This window comes from Neolamprologus multifasciatus, chromosome 12 (assembly GCF_963576455.1).
Source record: "Neolamprologus multifasciatus chromosome 12, fNeoMul1.2, whole genome shotgun sequence".
Taxonomy (NCBI): domain Eukaryota; kingdom Metazoa; phylum Chordata; class Actinopteri; order Cichliformes; family Cichlidae; genus Neolamprologus; species Neolamprologus multifasciatus.
In genome coordinates, this window is record NC_140450.1 from 19659783 (window position 1) to 19681705 (window position 21923).

The 21923-nt window shown below is 42.0% G+C and overlaps 3 protein-coding genes across 3 annotated transcripts; 2 read left to right on the forward strand and 1 right to left on the reverse strand.

The window, feature by feature from the left end:
* Window positions 1-130: 130 nt before the first annotated feature.
* LOC146506862 (clustered mitochondria protein homolog) lies at window positions 131-12069 on the forward strand. Its single transcript, XM_085180118.1, has 28 exons — window positions 131-408; window positions 2425-2531; window positions 2857-3028; window positions 3681-3818; window positions 3908-4062; window positions 4139-4293; window positions 5529-5651; window positions 5802-5934; window positions 6032-6124; window positions 6222-6388; window positions 6571-6759; window positions 6845-7282; window positions 7363-7436; window positions 7528-7632; window positions 7715-7815; window positions 7899-8051; window positions 8135-8197; window positions 8342-8571; window positions 8661-8745; window positions 8905-9058; window positions 9163-9302; window positions 10044-10124; window positions 10211-10336; window positions 10440-10549; window positions 10663-10756; window positions 10865-10990; window positions 11076-11149; window positions 11322-12069. Exons 1-28 carry the CDS (start codon window positions 360-362, stop codon window positions 11842-11844), a joined length of 4158 nt encoding a protein of 1385 aa, XP_085036244.1. The 5' UTR covers window positions 131-359; the 3' UTR covers window positions 11845-12069.
* Window positions 12070-12907: 838 nt separating this feature from the next.
* On the reverse strand, window positions 12908-14902 carry srrd (SRR1 domain containing). Its single transcript, XM_085180137.1, has 6 exons — window positions 14631-14902; window positions 14499-14539; window positions 14223-14416; window positions 14030-14128; window positions 13654-13805; window positions 12908-13564 (listed from the first exon to the last, which is right to left on the reverse strand). The coding sequence occupies exons 1-6, from the start codon at window positions 14771-14773 to the stop codon at window positions 13324-13326; spliced, it is 870 nt and encodes a 289-aa protein (XP_085036263.1). The 5' UTR covers window positions 14774-14902; the 3' UTR covers window positions 12908-13323.
* Window positions 14903-15655: 753 nt separating this feature from the next.
* On the forward strand, window positions 15656-21310 carry tfip11 (tuftelin interacting protein 11). The gene is made up of 15 exons (XM_085179735.1): window positions 15656-15803; window positions 16717-16924; window positions 17017-17176; window positions 17274-17430; window positions 17537-17664; window positions 17767-17928; window positions 18148-18339; window positions 18501-18680; window positions 18918-19052; window positions 19140-19243; window positions 19377-19549; window positions 19710-19949; window positions 20326-20468; window positions 20578-20743; window positions 20834-21310. Exons 2-15 carry the CDS (start codon window positions 16719-16721, stop codon window positions 21178-21180), a joined length of 2493 nt encoding a protein of 830 aa, XP_085035861.1. The 5' UTR covers window positions 15656-15803; window positions 16717-16718; the 3' UTR covers window positions 21181-21310.
* Window positions 21311-21923: the final 613 nt, after the last annotated feature.

Below are 21923 nucleotides of genomic sequence, written 5' to 3' on the forward strand. Positions count from 1 at the left end.
TCAAAGCAGTCTTTAATTCACACTTCTACTCCAGGGCTTCTGGAGGGAGGAGTGAACAGAGACACACCCAGTCCAACAAGCGTGTGAGACAGCCGGAGTAATGAGCCTGTGTGGCGCAATAAGAGGAGGGTGTGGCTTTTTACACAGGGAGAGTAGATAAGCTAAGTTTGCTTTGTAGACAGGACAGGAGTTGCAGTTCTGAGCAGGCACTTTACCTTCAGTCAGTAGGACTGCGCGTTTCCACTTCTCTCGGTCTTTTTTTCCGGGAGTTTTTAAACACGACTGCGTGGTAGCAGCTTCCACCACAGAAGAAGTAAAACACAAGAAGACAGCTCCAGGAAAAACTTCAGTAGGCAGCCATGAAGGACAAAGTGAGGAGAGGAGGAGGAAGAAATCAAGCCAAGGCTGGTAAGAACTAGTCTGTGGGATATGTTTTACGTGTGCGCGCCTCTCTCTTTGGCACTTTCTTCCTTTTTGTGCTTGTGCGAGGGGTGTCTCCCGTAGCAGGAGAATGTGTGGAGGGTGAGAGATTCCAGCACTGTACTGCTGCTCTGAACATGGCCGGTGCTTTTACCAACTTCCTGACCACTTGAAGCATCTCCTGCTGTGTATTTTGCGCATTTATTGAGTGCCACACACGTGCTGTGATGCAGCTAAAATCGATAGGAATATGTACACAGATGTGTAAGGGGCCTTAAAATATCCACTTACAACCTTTTTAAGAAGTGAAACTCTACACTTTCTTGATTTTTGTCCAAAACAGTTGCCACACTCTTGTGAGGACCTCCTAACGTGTTGCCACTCCCCTCATACATAACATGCTGATTGAGTTAAGGTAGACTGTGCGCTAGCCTGTCACCAATTAAATTGCCCCGAGGGCGTTTTTCTTTCAAAAAATGTCATTAATCTTAACTGTGATCGACAGTTTAGGTAATTTCAAAGTACAGAGGAATGCTTTGACAATTACCGTTTTGCATCGTTACCATGAATGCGCTGTAGCATATACATTTCTTTGCTTCCTAGCTCGATTATAGTGCAAGCCAACTTCAGGAATCAATGCCAATATAGACTCTGTACGAGCTCCAAAAGAGAAGTGGAGAAGAGGAGGGACATTCTGACAACCAATCACAAACTGCTATTGTTTTGGGTGCTTTCCAGTTGCAAAGTAGTCCCAGATTGACAGCAAGAGTTGTGGCTGTGCTGCAGAGTGAATGAATGACCGTAGCCAGAGATAAGATCAAAGTTATTTTTGGCCTTTGCAATGTGCATGTTATGTTTTAGTAGCCATTGTGTGACTGCATCATTGCAAGCAAACCTGATCCATCACCTAGGTTTTAGTTTTGTGTCACAGTTTGCTGCTTTTATCTACATAGCAGCGTTGGGTGTTGGCTGTCCCTTCACTCTGAGATGGCATGTAGGCCAGTATGCAAATGCAACAGGTTTAGCCATACTTCCATTAGTGGAACACGCCAAGTCCTGTTCTCCCTGCAAGTGTGTGTAAAAAGCTAGACACTCCCCATGTTTCTTTCTCTTTTTTTCCCCTTTCCCCTCTTCCTTGTATAAATTCACTCTCCTTCAGGCACTCTGTTACATACCAAACTTTCCATCCTAGCTCATACTCATTTTAGAGGAAATTAGTGGGAAGAAGGTGATAAATTATTACTATTCCTTTGTTGTTTGACTCTGTTTTAAAAGTGGCAACTAAGCAAGAGAGTATTGTGAATGTTGCCCAGATTGAGTCCCTGCCTCATCACGGTAGGTAAAATACAAAAGGAAGGCAATGATTTGCAAGTAGTACAGCAAGAATGTGCCAAATGTTACAGCTGAGAAGCTGTAATCTTTTATTTTTAGCATATACTTCGAGCAAACCATTTCATAAAAGTCGGGCTCCTTTCCCAACGTGCTGCATGTGTCCGCTTCTTCTTAACAGCCCTGCAAGTGTTTGGGAACTGAGGGGACCATCTGCAGCTGAAAGTTGTTGTTTTTTGTTTTTTTTTTTGTTTTTTTTTCCATTCTTGCTGCTCAACAGTTCAGGGCCTTCTTTGTCATATTTTTCTTTAATCATGTGCCAGATGTTTCAGTGGGTGGCAGGTTCGGACTGCAGGCTTTTTCTGACATGCTGCTCAAATGGGTGCAGAAATATTGTTTGTCTCGCTGAAGGAAGCAAGGCCTTCCCTGAAAAAGGGAATAAAATACTTCAACATAAATGGTGCCCTCACAGATATGTAAATCACCCAAACTTGATGCTACTTTTTGCTGTCCTTCAAAATGTTTGCAATCAGATATGATGATTAGCAGGTGTTTCACTCTGTTTTATAGGCATGTCAACAGAATCTCAGCTGTTCTGGAAACTGACATGTTCTGCTGCTTTTGTAGAACTCTTGATTATCCTGTTGAATCTGTTCCTCTGATTTCTCAAAACAGATGCAAACAGCGTGACTGGAAGCGATGCTGTCAGTATTCGCCTAGATGATGTCACATCGTTTTCTGTAAAGATCCAGGGAGCAGGAGTAGAGCCCTTTGAGCTGCAGGTACTGACTCTCACTGTCTGTTCCTATTTTCCTTGTTTTTTGATTTTTGTTTGTTTTTTAAAGCGGTGATGGCTATTTTTGTAGGGTCTTTACCTTACAATATAAAGCACCTTGAGGTAATCGCTGTGATTTGGCACTATATATAGAAATAATATTGAAATTAAAATTTAGCTGGAACTATGTATTTATGGTTTATCATTTTTGTTCTTTGTTATATTTGCCACTGTGGATAATTCTGTATGTTTGAAATTCTCCTCACAAGTAGATATTTGAGTGTTCGCAGATTGGATTTAACTGGTGTGTGTTTAAAAATTCATCTCTGTAGGTCCATGGCTTTTGGCTTGTTCAAGATGCAGTAATGACTCTGCTTTCGAGGAATGAGGTGTGCCCGCGCTCCAACCTCTCACTCACACTAGCCGGGGCAACTCTGGATCCCCTTGCTCAACTGCAAAACGTCAAGGGTCTTAAAGCAGGTGCCATCCTTCGCCTTGTGGAAGGTATCATGTTTTTGTTTTTAATAAGCTGTCCTTGGCAACCACTCAACAATTCTTACATATTGGTGAATTTCTTATTGAGTCAATTACTGCCTGTTTTATTCTTTTGGTAATTCAACCCATTTACACATTAGTAACATTTTAATTCTATAGCAAAAGTCACAAAGTTAACCAAATGCAAGTGGAAAGGTGTGTGTGTGGGGGTTTTTTTTTTTTGTTTTTTTTGCAGACCTCGAGGTTGGAGGGAGAGCATTCCAGAGCACAATTATGTTCATAGCTTGTTAATTTTAACAATAATCCTATCCATATTTTCACCACACTCTCACCCTTTCTCCTCCACAGACACCTAAGTCTATCTTGGGTCAGTGTAAACACCTGACTCACTTTTTCTGAGTCATCACACAAAGGTTTATAGATGCAGTAGTCTTTGCAACCATAAGTGCAAACTCAAGTATTTCACTCTCACCCTCTAGCTGCTGAAGCAATGTACCCTCGAGCACATTCCTTATGTATCTTCTTTGTTGAACTCTGTACGGCTTGTTCTTTGAAAACAGGGCTGATCATTTTCAGGTGGTTATCAGATCTTTGTTGTATTGCTGAGAGTTTTATAATTGGTCGATCTAAATTTTCTGTTAACCAGCGCATCTCTTTTCAGAGCCTTACACTTTCCGCTCAGCCAGAGTGCATCTGGTTCGTGTGCTTGAGCTGCTGAGAGCATCTGGACCTCAGGATGCACTGAGAGAAGGACGCTCACCTAGCGTACTGGAGGCACTCACACATACACAAATACCAGGTAAACGCACACCCTGTGCATTTAGACAAATTGTAACACGTAGACCAAAGATGGACTCTAACTCAGTCGAATCTTTTTTCCCAATGTAGAATCTAGCTTACAAAATGGAAAGAGCCTTAAGCGCTCTCTAAGCCACACAAAAACTGAATCAACCAGCCAGGATGGCGCGCCGCCTGAGTACCTCCTCCCCGGTTCCTCAGAAAGACCGCTCATGGCCCTGCTCCCACATAGCTCCCAAACAGAGGTGCACAAATAACTGGAATCTTTATTTGTTTCACCTAAACGCATTCACTAACTCTGCATCACTTTATCCTCATCAGGCCCCCAGTTACCTGAAGGACCTGTCTCTCAGCTGCTGGAACCCTCCTCCAGGACACAGGAAGTTGCAGGGAGACTTCCTGTACATCACTGCGGTTACAATGGAGGGGCGACGCTGTGACATCACATCCTGTCCAAAAGGTTTTTTCCTAAATAGGTAAAGAAATTTATTTTATTTAATCAAACTGCTTTCTGTGGCGGTGAGGAAAAGCAACAGCAGGCTAATAATACGCAACCCACAATCCTTATATTCATGTTGTACTTTGTTTTATTGTGGCCTTTGACACAAGCAGTGATGAATATTTCATTGGTTATTATTAGTTCTGAACACTGACAGGAAAGACTTCATAGTTATAAAGAACCTCTACTGGGAACAAAGTTCAATGACATTGGAGAATTTATCAAAATCTGAAGGTTTACAGCAAGCGTGTGCTGTCACCTGACCTAATTTTCTCTGTACTGTGAGAGCATCATCATGAGATTGATGGAATGACAGGCAATGTGGTTAGTGGGTACCTTTATTAATAACCTGAGGTATGCAGATGACGAGAATATCGCACACAGAACGACTGAAGTTTTAAATGAAGACAAAAGCTCACTATGTAAGAATGACAGGCAAGCAAAATTGTGTGGACACATAAGAAGAGGTGGACTGGAATATGGTACACTGGCCTGCATTTAGGAAGAATCTGAGAAAATGTACCTCTTTTGTTTTAAGAGAATTGGATGGCAGCAACAGGACACAAAATGTGTGTCAGCGCCATGTTTCTCACTCTGTAGCGTCCTCTCTTTAAACTCTGGAAACTGAGGAGGCCAGCTGCTGGACATCTGTGAGAGGAGTGTTGTCCCATTCTAGCTGCTCAACAGTCCTGGGTCACCTTTGTATATTTTAATTTCATGATGCTCCAAATGTTTTCAGTTGGTGAAAGAGCTCGACTGCAGCACGTCAGCACCTGAACTCTGTAACTATAAGGCATGTTGTTGTAGCAGATGCTATATGTCTCTTTTGATGATGAGTAGATCATGAGACATTCAAAGTCTTCACAATTTTTATGTTGAGGAACATTATTCTGAAACTTTCCAGTTTGTAGATGCAGGTTTGTTTGTTTTTGTTTTTCCCCCACACTAGTGAAACTAGCCAACTTTATTTACACTCTTTATACCCAATCATGTTGCTAACCTAACTGGTTACAAAATGTTCCTCCAGCTATTTCGTTCTAGTACCCCTTTTTTCTTTTTTTTTTTTTTTTTTTTTTTTTTTTGTCTCGACTCTTTCAGAATTGGATATGTACCTACTTGCATACTTTCTGGGCCAATGCACACAAAGAAAGAAAATGAGACTACAGCATCCAAGTTGGTTTAATCATATTCTCTCTCTGACATCTTTTGCAGGTCCACAGAGGATGTGTTTGATCCTCGTCCTGCACAGTCTTCTCCAGTTTGTCACTGTTTAACCGACTTGCTTTGTCATATTAGTCCTGCCTTCAAACAAACCTTTACCACACTCAAAAACAGGTAACAACATTGTTCTTTACAAAGTGAGTACTGCTGCACTGAATATGCATCCCTTCCAGCCTTTTGATTGGCAAAAGAAATGTTTAGTATTGCTTTGAAAATAACCAACTGAATCGTATTTGGAGTAAAGCAGCTTTTTCCTCTTTTTAGGCCCCTGCAACCGCCAGTAGAGGTAATACCTACACCCTACCATACGATCAGTTGGCTCGGTCCTCCGTGCGCTACACGCACTCACAAAAACGCCTTCACCAGACTGGGAGTAGATGATCAGGCAGCAACACAGGTTGTTTATAGCAGAAGACAGTTGTTTTCTGATGGTTGCTGGCAGCAGTTTGCTGTTGGCGGTGATCCTAATTATGCATGCCTTTGTTTATACGCAGCCTCCAGACTGGAACGAGGAGCTACAAGCAGCCAGAGATCTTCCTCAAGGAAGTCTGGAGGAGAGGCTGCAGAGAGACAAAGCAGTACTTCAGGTAAATATAAAAGCTGTCATTTAGCTTGATGTAATAGATTGTATTTGTCTCTTTTCATTCACTTTCATATACTCTTCATTCCTTCCTTTTTGCTCAGGTGAACAGTGCATTTGTGAATACTGTTATGCAAGGGGCCGAGACTGTGGTAGACGGTTTTGTTGAGCCAGTTAATGGAAACCCAGGGGACCCAGCTTTCCTGTGGGGTGGCCTTTACATGAGCCAGGGGGCAGCAAGTGCAGTGTTTGGTGGCGAAAGGGGTCGCAGGTAAGTGCAAACTCCCTTTAAAAAAAAAAAAAAAAAAAAAGACAAGACGACCTGATGCCCTTTGCTTCTTATGGGATGTACGTATATGCTCCATCCCATGTTGTGTATGATAAAATGACTCTTGCATTGTAGTTGTGCTTTTATATTGGCACTGATTATTTTTATCCTCCTTGTATTTGCAGGGCTGCTCAGAGGCTGGAGCTTAACGGTGTGCAGGCTTACAGTGACTTGGAGGGTCTGCAGGGGTTGCAGGGGCTCCACACTATACCCACAGCCATTGTTGACTACAGAGGGGTTCGCCTGTCTGCCCAGGGTCTGGCCCCTGGCTTGGAGGGCTCGGAGCAGGACCAGAGAACTGCTCCTGCTTCAAGGTACACTCCCTGAAGCTGTTTAAGAATGTTTAGTGGTATTAAATTTTCACAGATTTTAATGCTACCTGTCTCATTCGACCTTCAGAGGTTTGCTGTATGGTGTAAATGCAGGACCACAAGAGTCTCCCCATCGTAGACGGCTACTAGAACTGTTGGCTCATGCGGCCAAGTCCCTTTCGCTGCAGAGACATGTTGTCCTGGCACCCAACGGTCACCAGGTGCCCCTGTTCACCTCAGTGGATGCGCAGGGGCTGTTGGGAGCTGATGGGAGGTTCTACTTATTAGATGTGTTAAGAAGTTTCCCAGCTGATGCCAACTTCTGTCCAGAGGCACAGACTGAAAGCTGCACGGTGACTGGAGAAGAAGAGAGTAATGAAACCTGTAATGAGGATGAGAATAAGAACGACTGTATAAAAGAAGGTTGGCCAGAGGATTATCATGCAAATACTGACCTTCCAAGGAATTTTCCTCATGGCCTCTGCAGACTGAGGCCAGAACTGATGCAGGCTTTCAGTCAACACAAGTGAGTAGTAAATCAGAGAAGATTTATTTTAAACTTTTAAGTTTTCATGAAGTTTAGGTTTCTCTTGTTTTGTTTTTAAGACATTGCCAGTTCACTCAGCGTGTCAGAGAGTTGTTGGATGAAAATGGAGGATTTGAAGAATGTGCCACATCTGGTAAGAAGTGTTAGTAGTTCTTACTGACTGGGCACTGAAATCATGGCTGTACTTCAGCACATTTTAAGTGAAGTTGTCATTTATTTCACAGGTGACTCTCGAGCCACTGCTGCCGTCCGAGCTGCGTGTAAAGACGTGGGCTCAGTTAGTGACATCCTCTTTGAGATGCGCTTTAATCCAAATGTATTTTCTCCAGGTATGCAGACTAACTACACAAGTATGCTATAGCAGAGCTCTTATTAGAATGCATCATGACATGCTTCTTGTACAAATTTTAGGGGTAGCATTTCCTCCGGGCGAAAGCACATCAACAAAGCTGCAGGAACGGTTACTGAGGGAAGCGGCAGCTTTCATCATCACACACCAGATACCAGCTTTTGTAAGTCCAAGTAGAGTTAATGTGCTCCAAATGGTGTCTTTTGAAAACAAACATGTTCACTAGATGCCTGTTTGTGTCTGCAGTTGGAGGGTTGTTTGGACAACAGTGAGGCTCCAATGGACGGAGCTACTCTAAAAAATGCTCTACATCAGAGAGGCATCAACCTCCGGTACCTGGGCCATGTGGTCAAGGCTATTGCCCAGTCAGAACACAAGGAGCACCTGAGGCATATAATGGTTCGTTTAACTTTAAAAACAAAGCCTAACTCGGTCTTTATGGTGATGCTGCTTTCTTACATCCTCCTTCCTGTTTTCACCAGAGAACGGTCGTAGCTGAAATTTTTATTCGTTCAACAAGAAGGGTGTTCAACAGTTTCCTCCAGGTACTTTTTTTTTTTTTTTTTTTTTTGAATGTTCCTTGATGAGAACTCCAATTAATCACCCATGTTTTCACACCTTGGGTTTTAAAAAGGCAGCTGGTGTGGTTTCCAAGGAATGAACTAAAGCCACCATTCATGTCTCTGTAGGGCGTGGATGTGCCGAGTCTCTCCGCAGCCGTCAGTCACTTCTTTAGCTGCATGTTGGTTCCCCACTTCCCGCCCACCTCTGTAGGAGAGGATACTAAGAAGAAGTCAAGACGGCGTGGCCGAGGGGCCGGGGCCTCTGAAAGCACACCCTGGAGCACACTCACAGGAGCAGAGCTGTGGAACCTGGTCTACCAGGATGCTGCTGAAACCTATGTCTTTGATAGCCTGGGGTGAGGGCATAGCCTTTGTTCTCCACATGCATTTATTATCTAATAGTAGAGAATCAATTTGAGAACAACCTGTGTTTTTTGTGGAACAGCTCTGGGCCAAACTACCTGGTGGAGCACTATGGCCTGCAGAAGCTCTCCTTGCTCAGAGAGTTCTGTTTAAAGACTGGTGTACAGGTAACAGACATCTGGAAATATGAATGCAGTTTTAAATTTGTCAGTCCAAGTAGAGAATATGGATATTAATATGTACATTTAAGTTGCAAAATTAGCTTTTAAAAATCAATTCTGTATATTAAAAGGGAAAGGCACTTTTTAATCCTGTATCCACACTAGTTGAGACTGAGAGACTACTCCTTTGACAACCAAAACAAAGCTCCTATTGGTCCAGAGGACATCATCAACATGATCCCTATTGTCAAGCACATTCACATGCCAACTGTGGATGCCTCTAAAGTATATCAAGCTGCACAGCTCTCCATTCAGAAGGGTAAGTCACAAGTCCAACTGCTGCAGACTATTGTCTCTATTTATTTATTTTTCTTCCCCGCAGTGTGAATTTACTGAAAAATAAGCTTTGTGTTATGATTGCAGGTCTGCTGGATCAGGCCCATGAGCTGTTAAAAGAAGCGGTTTACCTGTATGGTAGAGCGTGTGACAATCTGCACCCTGAGGCTGGTTATTGCCACACCTTGCTGGCCAAGGTGGCTTACCTCCAGGGGAAAACTGCTGAGGTATGCTGACTGATCAACGGTTTCTGTTAGCCACAAACATTAACACATAATAGAGATGAAAATAATAAGACAGCTTTACTGAATTACTGGATCTTTGAAAAACAATTTATGCCACGTTTGAGAGAACACTGCAGCATTAGCTACACCAGATGTACAAATTATTGGGCCACACATTTTTAATCTTTGAATTCCGGTGTTTTCAGTCCCATTGTCACAGGTGTGTAAACCAAATGCCTACTCATGCTGTCTGCCTTTACAAACATTAGTGAAAGATTGGGTCATTCTAAAGAGCTTCCTGAATTTGAGCATGGTGCTGTAGTGGGAAGCCACTGCTGCACAAGTCAGTCTGTGAAATTTCTTCCCTCCTAAATATTCCACCATAAACTGTAAGTGGCATTATTGCAAAGTGGAAGCATTTAGGAACCACAGCAACTCGGCCACAGTGTGTCAGACCACAAAGTTAGAGCAGGGTCACAAAGGCTCTGACTCACCAATCGGCCTCTATAAAACATTAACATCTGCACAAACTGCATCAGGAGCTTCATGACACGGGTTTCTGTGGCTGAGCAGCTGCTGTAGGTGTAAGGTGAATGTGATCCTGTATTTTTGTTTGTCTCATCTGCATTCCATGATTCTTTTGGTTGATTGATGCAGACATGTATGCACTGCTCCCTCCCTTAACTGTTCCTTTTAATATAGATGAAACTATCAATTTCTCATCTGACTTTCTTTCTCCTCAAGGCCCGCAGTGTCCAGCTGAAGGCAGTTGTCATCAGTGAGAGGGTGCTCGGCTTCGATCATCCAAACACGATTCAGCAATACGTGAGTATAGCTACACATTTGTATATTAGAGAATGTACTTTATCCAGTCATCACAAAGTCACAGTTGCCATTGTTTTTGTATGTAGGCCCTCTTAGGTGTGTATGTGTATGCTGGAGGGGAGACCACCCTGGCACAGAAGTGTTTCCTCAGAGCTCGTCTGTTAATGCTTACAGTGCACGGAGAAGACCATCCATACACAGCAACACTGGATGTAGGTTTGATGGACTTGAGTCTGGAATGCTCAGAAGAAAAGCTTTTGACAATATAATGAAAAGTGAAATGACTATGAAAGTGCTAACACTTTCTTCTTGTAGAACTGCCTTGGACTGGTGCTAGCAGAAGATCAGACAGGCCAGTTCCTAAAGAATGCTGTGAGACTTAACACTTCCTTCTTTGGCCCCACATGTGAACAGACTGCTCTAAAGTAAGATGTGATTTATACTCTTGATAATATTTTGAATAAAAAGTCAGTGCGATGTCTATTATCCTCTCTCCCCAAAACATGACCATGTTTCTCCCTGATTCTTGTCTGTGCAGTCAGCACTTGTTGGCCCAGTGGATGTGCAGTAAGGGTGACTACAGAACTGCTATGACACATGAGAAAGAGGCCTTGACTGCCTTTACCTCTCTGGTCAGTAAATGTGTGAGAGAGGAAGTAAAGTGGGTTACTGACTTTATTTGCATGGACTTAAATGTGTGTTTTGTTTTTTTTGTTTTTTTTTCCTGCCCCCCTCTTTAGTTTGGAGAAGATCACCCACAAACACGCTGCAGCAAAGACTTCCTGTCCACCATAACCAAGCAAGCGGTAAAAGTTGAACGCACTCTCAGACAGGCAGGAGCTGAGTGCACAGAGGAAACTGTGGAGGTAGGTGCCTGAAAGCATGCGCAACTCTCGCTTTCAAAGGAAAAAGTAAAGCATGCTAAACCCCATTGTTCTCAATTTCCCCCAGTGTCTCAGTCCAACATCCGACATTATTCTGGAGCAGATGGTTCTAGTTATGGGGATCAGGAATATTACACAGAGGTAAATATTCATAGTGGGATGGCATACCCAGTGTTAAAGCAACGTGACAATGCACATCTCAAAAATGGACTTTAGAAATGGTGTTTTAAATTCTAGTTGGATTGTATGTAGCTTATTTCAGTATTGGCACTTCTTATGTATAAACCCACTTATGACACGACTGTTTTCACAGTAATAGGTTCCAGGAGTATAAGCAGAAGCATCTTGAGCTAAAGGCTGCAGTGGTGAAAGAGCTGGGACTAAAACTACCTAATGTCGCCTCAGTGGCTGTGAATGAAGGAGGGAAATGTTCAGACCGAGAAAAGGGATGTGGGAAGGAACCAGCGGGTGGGGGAAACCCAGCAGAGGATACAAGCAAGTGCCAGCAGGACCAACAAGTAGAAGAAGGATCTCTGGAGAGCACTGGGCAAGTTTCAGCTAATGGTCAAGTGATTGAGCCAGCTAAGCAAAACCAGCAAAAGGAGAAAACCAGTGCAGAAGGTGACAAAGCGGCCTCTGATGAGGTCAAAACGGTAAATGATGAGATGGCGTCGAGCTCAGGCGAAATAAATGTAAGGATGGATGTCCCTGCAAGCCCATCGGCCCTGAGAAGTGACGTGAGCTGGGCAGATGTTGTTTCAAAGTCTAGAGGCAAAGCTACAGCCGTAAATGGAGAAGGAGATGGCAGCACTGCCAATGGAACAGCTGAAGAATGATCACGAGGCAAACAAACAGTTGTAATAAAGTTTTCCAAAGTCACTGCTGTAAGATTAAAAAAAACTCTCCCAGTATTTCCTGATGAAATTTGATCCAATGAACAAGAAGGACAGAATGACTATTACTTTATCCTGAAGATTTTACCTTAGCACTGACTCGGAGAGGGTTTAACCTTTTGTTTTTGTTTTTTCAATAATAAACTTTTTACCTTGGTGTATTCAAAAGTGTGCCTTCAGGTTTTTTAATGCACTTACATGACATGACTTTAGAATTTTAAGATTCACATGATGTAAACTCTATTCATCTGTAAATCAGGATGCATCTGTTCAAATTTAAAGTTCTATTTGTACACAGGTGAGCTGAAGCACTGGAAGGTAGACTGTAAAATAAAAAGGGTTAGCTTTTATAAAATCTTACTATACTATATAAAACTGAATCTGATTGGTTCAAACCTAAGAAATACAACTTATTGTCTTTATATACTTAAATTACAAATATAACAGTTAAACCCTATGAGAATTTCCATTAATGTGATTATAAATAAAATCTGTGGAGTTGATAAAAGTTAAATTTTTGTAACATGCTAATACGTGTTTGCTTGGTAGGGTATGGAAACCAGTTTATGATTTGCGCTTTGTGACATGTTATTGAGGCAGCCATCAGAAGATGGGCACACACTGTGGTGTTTAAATAATGCCTAGTTTGCACTAAAGAGCCAAAGTGTCAAGAAAATCTCCCAAACAACACTACGAGCCTGAATTGTAGATATAAGGCAGAACGGATCCATGCAAATCATTTTCTATGTGAATTGTAGCCTCAGTTTCCTGTTCTTAGCTGACATTAGTGACAGCCGATGTGGTCTTCTGCTGCTGAATCTCACCTGCTTCAACATTGTGTGTTCAGATATGCTCTTTTGCATACTTTGGGTGTATCATAGCTAATTCAGGACCAGACACAAATGTTACAGTTCTATTAAAGAATTTGTTACGGCTGAATAAAGTCAGACATTATGAGCAGGATTTGTTCCAACAATTTTTAATTCTTGTGCTTTTCTTGAATAGATTGCATGGTCCACAGCTCAAAATAATCCTTGTTTTATAGTGGGCCTTCACGCCCAGCCCCTCAATTTGTCACTGTTTGTAAAGAAGCTGTTTTAGCTCCCCTCCATTTTATGCCAGCTTTCTTTTGATTTGCTTCTGCTTACAAACAGGGTTTGAACAGTAAGTGGGTGGGGCTTCTGTCCCATACATCTGGAACTGACCAAATTAAGGTTCTCTGATGGTCTTAGTTTAGGGCAGTCTGATGCCTGAGGTTTTAGCTCACTGGAAAACTCTGAAACTTGGTTGATGTTTAATATGAAAACCCATCATTGTCACCATATATAATTAAGTAAAAGTACAACAGGTCCATTAAAAAAAAACAACTTGTCATATGATTGACAACAGTCAATAAAACATGTCCTATATCCATCTCCTGCCTCAGCTCCGAGTTTCTTTCAGTATAATCTCCAAATCAGGGCTGTGTGGGTACCGTGGTTCAGGTGATGCTGCCCAGGTAGACTGTGGGAGTCCATTAAGGCTGTTGGAAGGAAATGTGATGACTGCTGTGTCATTGAAGACGTCTATCAGATGAGATGGGCATGCAAGCTTTCTCTCCACACTAAAATCCACAGCCTTACTGATGTAGCTGTAGTCTCGCTTAAACTCTTTCTCGATCGTTCTGTTGGGGAAACAGACAGATGTCAACTTCATCTCCACTGCTCTTGCTTAAAGGTTGACTCCATCGTCTACGTGTCGTCTCGTACAAACCTATCCCTCATCCCACTGAAGCTGTTTCCGATGATTATCATCAAAGGGAGACCCCGTGCACTCCAGTTCTTCCACAGAAGGTTGTTGTAGAGGGCTTTCCCACAATGCATCAGGTAAAAAAATGTGGGTTTTTCTACCAAACGTTTCCCCTCCTGAACAATACAGACACACAGGATCACACACTGTTTGCACAGTCTACTCCCCTAAACAATTTTGTAGTCCCCATTTTCAATATAAAATGGATAGTAAATAATAATATAGTTGACATTTGGATGAACTGTAAAGTTTTATGTACTATATGACACAGTTCTCTTTAGTATATGCCTATTAACAGTGTTTCACTTAATTACCAGGACATGAGGGAGCAACAACTGACCTCATTTTCTGAGAGTACAGTCAGACCCAGGTCTCTCAAAACATCTCTCTCTCCAGAAGAGAAGACTGGATCATAGACAGAGCAGTCCTTTAGAGGAATCTGAAGATATTAACAGGGAGACACAGAATATGTATAACAAGCAGGGTCGGGTGTGAGTGTTTGTCATCTAACTGATGATGAAGCCTCCCCTGACCTGTCCTGCTTCCAGTAGAAGAAGCAACATGGCAAGCTGGTAACGGGCTGAGACACAGGAGGCAAATGGACCGAGGCCATAACACACACACTCCAGCTGCTGGCATCTCCTGGGGATCCGCTCCGGCTGGTCCTCAGCGTCCTTGTCCGCTGGAGATTTTGAAAGAGATGCTGATGCCGCCACCAAGAGCTGCTCTAAAGGCAGAAACACAATAACACATACACAGCTGCAAGCCAGATGCTTAGTGGTAACCCCAACTTTCAAAGCAAAACCTACCCTTCCAATCGTGCCAAAACTCTTCGCATCTTAGTTCAGACCTGCAGAGGTAAAATAAAAGCAGAGTTATGGGACTGTGGTGAAGATGAGACGTCCGAGGTGTTGCTGCTGAGCTATACTTGAATTTCATACACGGTGTCTCTGATGCGTTTAACGGTTTTCCCGACGTCCAGCGACTCCTGGCCGCATGCTGCAGACACCTGAAGAGACTTTGAGCTCCTCGACGCACCTTTTCGTCGCCGTGCCACCTGCCACTCCCCTCCGGTGTCCGACATTTATGCTAACTTAGCACCAATACCCCTGCATATTATCCCCCAATTATCAAAGGACAAAAAGCATTTTTTCCCTTCAGTAGACAAGTGACCAACATGTGGGAATATTTTGGGTGTAACACGCGTTTCCTCTTCCGGCGTTACGCCAAATTTGTAGTCCATCAAATAACATCCACCTGGTGGTGGTGTACGGTCATTACTATAGAAATAATGCACAGCTCGGTTGATTTAAAGAAACTGCGATATTATTTTTTTTGTATTTATTTTAAATATACTATTACTATATATAATTATGTATATTATTGTGAAGCAAACTAGAAATTGCCCCGTTGTTTTTAGCTAATTTTGTTTATTAATACATTCTCATATAGGACTTTGCAGTGTGGTTTTATGTATTTTTGTATGTACTTATTTAATATTTTATTTAACCAGTGTGTCCCAAATTACAGATCGTGATTCACTTTTATAGTGAAGTCACTGAGACTTTTAACTTTAATAATTTTTAGGTATTCATGTTCAAACATTGCCTCAAATTACTACGAAATAAAATAAAATTCTGAAAGAGGGTAGGCACATTTTTTTCTAACTAAATAAACAAATAAATACATTTTAAAAATGCATTTGATATATTTAACATATGAAGCTTTTTTAAACTAATAGTATGATGTAATATGAATGTATGTAATATTTCTATTAACCTGGAGAAAAAACAAAACTGAGTTTTATATACCGTCTTTTTTATTATTATTATTATTATTATTATTATTATTATTATTATTTACTACTGAAACGAACATTACTTCGCAAAGTCAATGAGATAAACGCATCTTTGCCCTTTCTACGCCAACAGTCATTACTAAGAACCAACGAAATTTTTTACAGGGGTACAGATTTTGGTGTAACACCATCATACCGGAAGTACTTGTGTTTTCGTGCACTAAACGAAGGAGCTTTAGTGTGGATTACTTCTCGTCGTTTTTGAAAGAAAGCATGTCCAATTGATCTCCACGCCGACCTTTATATAACTGTTCAGGTGCGTTAGAGAACATGGTGTTTACACTGCTCTCAACACTCGAGATCATTACGTATAGCAAGACATTCATGCTGTAGAGGGTAACTAACCTTAGCTATAGCTAGTTATCGTTAGCTTACATTGCGTTTTCTCCACGGAGATGAATTTGTTCGGTGTCGTTAGTGTCAACTAGCGAACCAAATATTTGAGATAGTGATGTGTATGTTTAAGACGTGTCTCTATAAAATAAAATTTACTTTAAATTTAGACCGATCTAGTTTTTGCGACACTGTTGCTGATCTGGAATCTGCAGCAATAGAGCCTCAAAGTGTGGACAGGCTGACAGATGAGGTCAGGTAGGATGTTCTCAGATAACGTTACGGTCTGTAGTTAGAGTAGGGAGCAGGTGAAAGAGCCTGGACTGCTGGAGGTATGCTCTGGAGAACAGAGGACATGTGAGAGGATGAGAGAGAGATGGGTGTAAAAGTAACGACGAGGACGGAGAGTTGTTTGTTATGGAATCCAAGATATTGAGCTGCCAGGCAGGAGGAAAAGAGGAAGACCACAGAGGAGATTCATAGAGGAAGTGAAGGAGGACATGCAGAGTGTTGCTGTGCTAGAGGAGGATGTTAGGGACAGGGTTAGAGGATCTGCTGTGGCGACCTCTAAAGAGAACAGCTGGAATAAGAAAAATGTTATGTTTTATTATAATGTATTTGATTTTGTTTTTCCCTGTGCTCTGAGCTACAACTTATTGCTTTAAACAGATTGAGTTTGATCCGTTGCTATGGAGATGGATGTATTTTATTATTCTGATCCCATGTCAAAGGGCTTTACCTAAACCTTTACACAAGTAGAGCAAAGTTATTTGAAATTACTTATGCATAGTTTTTACATTTCTTTAAATTGTGATTTTGTTCATTATGATCTCCAGAGATGTCCATGTCACACCTATATGGGCGGAGAGATGAGGAGGAGGAGGGTGTTGAGGTTGAGAGCTTTGAGGTGACAGACTGGGACCTGGCCAACGAGTTCAACCCAGACCGCCACAGACACAGGCAGACCAAAGAACAGGCCACTTACGGCATCTGGGCTGACAGGGATTCAGACGAAGATGAGAGGCCCAGCTTTGGTGGCAAGAGGTGAGGCATGAGTTTGTTTTTGCTGCTGCCCACAACTTTAAAGTCTGCCATTAGTAGGAGATTGAGTTTGCTGTCTGTGTTTTCATTGCTAGATCTAAAGACTACACTGTCCCAGTGAACTTTGTGAGTGCTGGTCTGCGAAAGACGGCAACAGAGGAGAAACAGCTGAAAGGGGAAGGAGGCTCTGATGACTCTGATGATGATGGTCCTGCAGCTCCTCCACCTTCTCGTGCACCCAAAAAACTCCAAATGGTAAATTTGGTTATGTGTGATTTGTATGTGTGTACATTGCAGATAAATATCTCAAAGCAGTTTATAGGAACAATTATATGCTGAATTGTTTTGCTAGGGTAATTTCCGTGGGAATCAGTCACAGAGGTTTGCAGGTGGCATACAGTCTGGACACGGCATTGGCAGCTGGGAGAAACACACTAGGGGAATTGGGCAGAAACTACTGCAGAAAATGGGCTACCAACCAGGAAAAGGCCTGGGAAAGAATGCTCAAGGTAGGGTAGGAAAGGCTGAGAAGGCCACATTAATGAAGTATTTAAGAGTATTGTGTGTATTTCAGAGCTGATCTACTTTGTTTTTCCACACTCTCATTTTCTGCAGGTATTGTAAACCCTATTGAAGCAAAGGTTCGTAAGGGAAAGGGGGCAGTCGGAGCCTATGGAAATGAGAGAACCCAGCAGTCTCTCCAAGATTTTCCTGTGGTGGACTCTGATGAAGAGGAGGAAAAGGTACAGTGTGCACATAAATGCGCTTTTCCTTTTTCTATGTGTAAGCAGATGTTGAATTGTAGAGTCATTTTTTTACATTAATCTAAATTCGTGCTGATGTAGGAGTTCCAGAAGGAGCTGGGCCAGTGGCGTAAGGATCCTGCAGGGTCGGCGGGAAAGAAGAAACCGAAGTACTCCTACAGAACTGCAGATGAGCTCAGAGCTAAAGGCAAAGTGGCGGGGCGGGCTACAGCAGCATCTGCTGGGGAGCTGGCACAGGTCAAGGTATTAGTGCTTTTTTGTCCTTTCTCAGAGGTGTGTTATAAGGGCACTGTGGCTTGGCTGTATTTTTACAACAAACTTTAGCAGCTAAAGTTAATTGTAGTCAGTATTAGACTCTATGGGTGAAGTTGTTTGGTGTATCTATATAAGCACATGCACTCTGCTATTATTGTTTGTTTTGTTTTTAACCTTTTTTACCCCATACCGGCCCCTGGTGCCTAGGTGATAGACATGACTGGAAGAGAGCAGAAGGTGTACTACAGTTACAGTCAGATATCCAACAAGCACAGTGTTCCTGATGAAGGTCCACCAAGCATGTCTACTCGGGATCAGAAGGGATCATGCTTTGCGCTCCCTGAGCTTGAACATAACCTTCAGCTGTTGATAGACCTTACAGAACAGGACATATTACAGGTATGAGGATACCAAAATAGTTTTTCCAAATATATTTGGCTATAACTAAGATAATGCGTCCTTCTTAGATCAGCAAACTGGGGCTTCCTTTATAATTTAGCAGATATTTATTATTTATTTTTTTAATCTCTCTCTTTTTTTTTCATATAACCCTGGTATAGTCTGCCAGACGTCTGCAGCATGAAAAAGATGTTGTTGTTTCTCTGAGCCACGAGTCAAGAGCCTTGCAGAACAGACTGGATACGGAGCAAGATGCCATCCAGAGAATGGAAGCTGTGCTGGCATTAGTCGAGCGTTTTCCATCTGGGGAGACACCACCAGGGGAGGGTCCTACTCTGCAGGTGCATATAAAAAGAGAATGGACTGAGCACTTACACCTTTTTAGAATTTTGTATTAGGTGTAAAGTTTCAAAGCAGTTTTCTGTCAGAAAATCATTTAAAAACCGGAGAATAAAACAACATAAAAACATGTGCAAAAATTGTGAAACAGAGACAAAGTGAGAACAGGATGGAAACTGAGTGCTTGCTCAGTTTTCATGTAATCATTTTAGTAATTTTTGATTCTTCTCTTTGTTCAGGAGTGTGCTCGCATCTTTGAGACCTTGCAAACAGATTATTATGAAGAATACAAGATGATGGGTTTAGCAGACCTTGCTGTAGCTGTTGTTCATCCGTTACTTAAAGAGAAACTTCATTTCTGGGACCCCCTGAAGGTACACTTTTGCGAGTATATCTTTTAAGATAACTGCATCCTTTTTACATGTTAATAATTCTTTACCACATTTTAATTATTATTTCAGGACAGCTCTTACTGTCTGGAAGATATTGGTCAGTGGAGAGCAATCCTTGAATCTCGGGATATGCACTCCAGTGGCCCAGATTCAAATATGGATCCTTATCACAGGTAAATTTGAACATACAAACATATATTAGGTTGTGCTTTGTGTATTTATGTGAATAAATGTTGGTTATATGTGATCCAGCCTTTATTTTTAACTACATGTGTCTGTAAAATGCGTGTGGTCTTTGTGTTTCAGACTCTTATGGGAAGTGTGGATCCCAGTGATGCGGACTTGCGTGTCAGGCTGGCAGCCTCGTATGGTCGGGCCGATGGTGGACTGTGTAGAAGTGTGGGCTCCTCTTCTGCCCCTGTGGATACTGGATCACCTGTTGGAGCAGCTGATCTTACCCAGATTACAGCGAGAGGCAAGTCACACACGCTGATAAAGAGAAATATTTTTGATTTGCTCCCATTATTTATGAGTGAAAAACTGTTTACTATATGCTATACTGACTTTATGCCTCCATCAGTATCAAAGGCAGTTTTGTCACATGTAAACCTCTCTCTTTGTTCCCTGTTTAACAGGTAGATAACTGGAACCCTTTAACTGACACGGTGCCTATCCACTCCTGGATCCACCCTTGGCTGCCTCTGCTCCAGTCACGTCTAGAGCCTCTTTATCCGCCAATTAGGAGCAAACTGTCCAACGCCTTGCAGCGCTGGCATCCCAGCGACGCCTCAGCTCGCCTCATCCTACAGCCGTGGAAAGATGTATTCACACCAGGTGCATGGGAGGCCTTCATGGTGAAAAACATCATCCCTAAACTAGGTATGTCTTCATCTGTGATGACGTCATGTGTGTGCTGGGAGGAAAATCGAAGGAGAAGAGCCAACCTCTTATTAAAGTCAAGCCTTGCCTCATTAATTAGGTTTAGGCACAGGTGTAAGAAGTCAGAAGTACAGTTACCTATTTATTTGACTAGAGTGGATGTTTTAATTGCGACATTCAAAAGATGGGGATTTATAACATATACGCTCAGTTTAAACCTGGTAAATACGATAAACAACTGAACAGAAGCTATAAATTGACATGAAACGGCACCAGTGTGCCAAAGACATGAATGAAAATGAACCCCTCCACGTTTCCATTCTCAAGTAGCCCCACTGATATATCTTCATGCAACTGCTGATCTTTCTCTCTGCAGCTTTGTGTCTGGAAGAGCTGGTTATCAACCCTCACCAGCAGCAGATGGAGCCATTTCACTGGGTCATGGACTGGGAGGGCATGCTGTCCCCCTCTAGCCTCGTGTCTCTGCTTGACAAAAACTTTTTCACGAAATGGTTACAGGTCAGTGAATTAAAATGTACTCAGAACTGAGCATTTTGGTGTTTCATATAATTGCTTTTTGGATTTTATACCTTTTGGGGTTTTTTTTTTTGCTTTTTGTGGATTATAGGTCCTGTGTTCATGGCTGAGCAACAGTCCCAACTATGAGGAAATCACAAAGTGGTACCTCGGCTGGAAAAGCATGTTTAGTGACGTCTTGTTGGCCCAGCCCCTCATTAAAGAGAAATTCAATGAGGCTTTGGACATCATGAACCGTGCGGTCTCTTCAGGCATAGGTTCGTGCTCCACAGTCTGAAGATGTATAATAAACACACAAAAATGAGTATTACTTAAAGTATAACTTTCTTTTTTTCGTGTAATTTCAGGCGGTTATATGCAACCTGGAGCGAGGGAAAACATTGCATATCTCACACAGACAGAGAGACGCAAGGACTTCCAGTATGAAGCCATGCAGGAGCGCAGGGACGCTGAGAGCGTGGCCCACAGAGGGATCAGCGCCGGTGTGCCGACTAACTTTAAGGATCTCATCCAGGCCAAGGCGGAGGAGAACAACATCGTTTTCATGCCCTTAGTGGCTAAACGACATGAGGGAAAACAGCTGTACACATTTGGGCGTATTGTTATCTACATAGATCGAGGGGTGGTGTTTGTGCAAGGAGAGAAGACTTGGGTACCCACATCTCTGCAGAGTCTGATCGATATGGCAAAGTGAGCGTGGACTGACATATTTAGGTCTGACAAGTGTAAGGAAAACAGGAAGTATTTTTTGTTTTTAAGTAACTTCTCTATCATATGTCTCTTTCTCTAAGAGGTCAGAATTGTGAATAAATAACTTTTGAATGCATGCTGACTCTCTTTATTGCTCAAAAATGAATTTTAAATAAGTGCTGTACTTGTACAGTGAAAAGTATATATGATGTTTTCACATATTGCACATTTTTATACAAAAGCTGCTTAAGGGTCACGGTCATTATAATGTCCTCTTGATACACATACAAAAACAGTGCTTACCTTCAATGTTTCTATTGTAACATCAACAGTTAAGTAATTGGAGTACATTTTTGGTGTTGTTCATTTTTCTTTTTGTCTGTGACAGCGTATTGGTCTGTGTGGAGGTGACCATTTATACCCACAGTTTAATTGGCTTTACGAGAGGCAAAAGACCTACAAGTCTCACAAGAAAAGTGTCTCCTAAAAGAAATCCCTGCTGAACCTTAATGGACTGAAAAGCACCTGATCTGATCATAGTTTTCAACATTTAATGGTTTTAATAGAAAAAAGGAATGACTTGAAAAATAAGACTTGCACAAAAATAGTTTTAGCTTTTATTTATGTGCATAAGAACAGACAAACGTGCAGCATATTCATCCATGATATGATTGTTAGCAAACCCTTAACTTGCAGTTTTAAGGTTAAGTTTTTAGAGTAGCTTTAAGCATTATTCAACAGATTGAA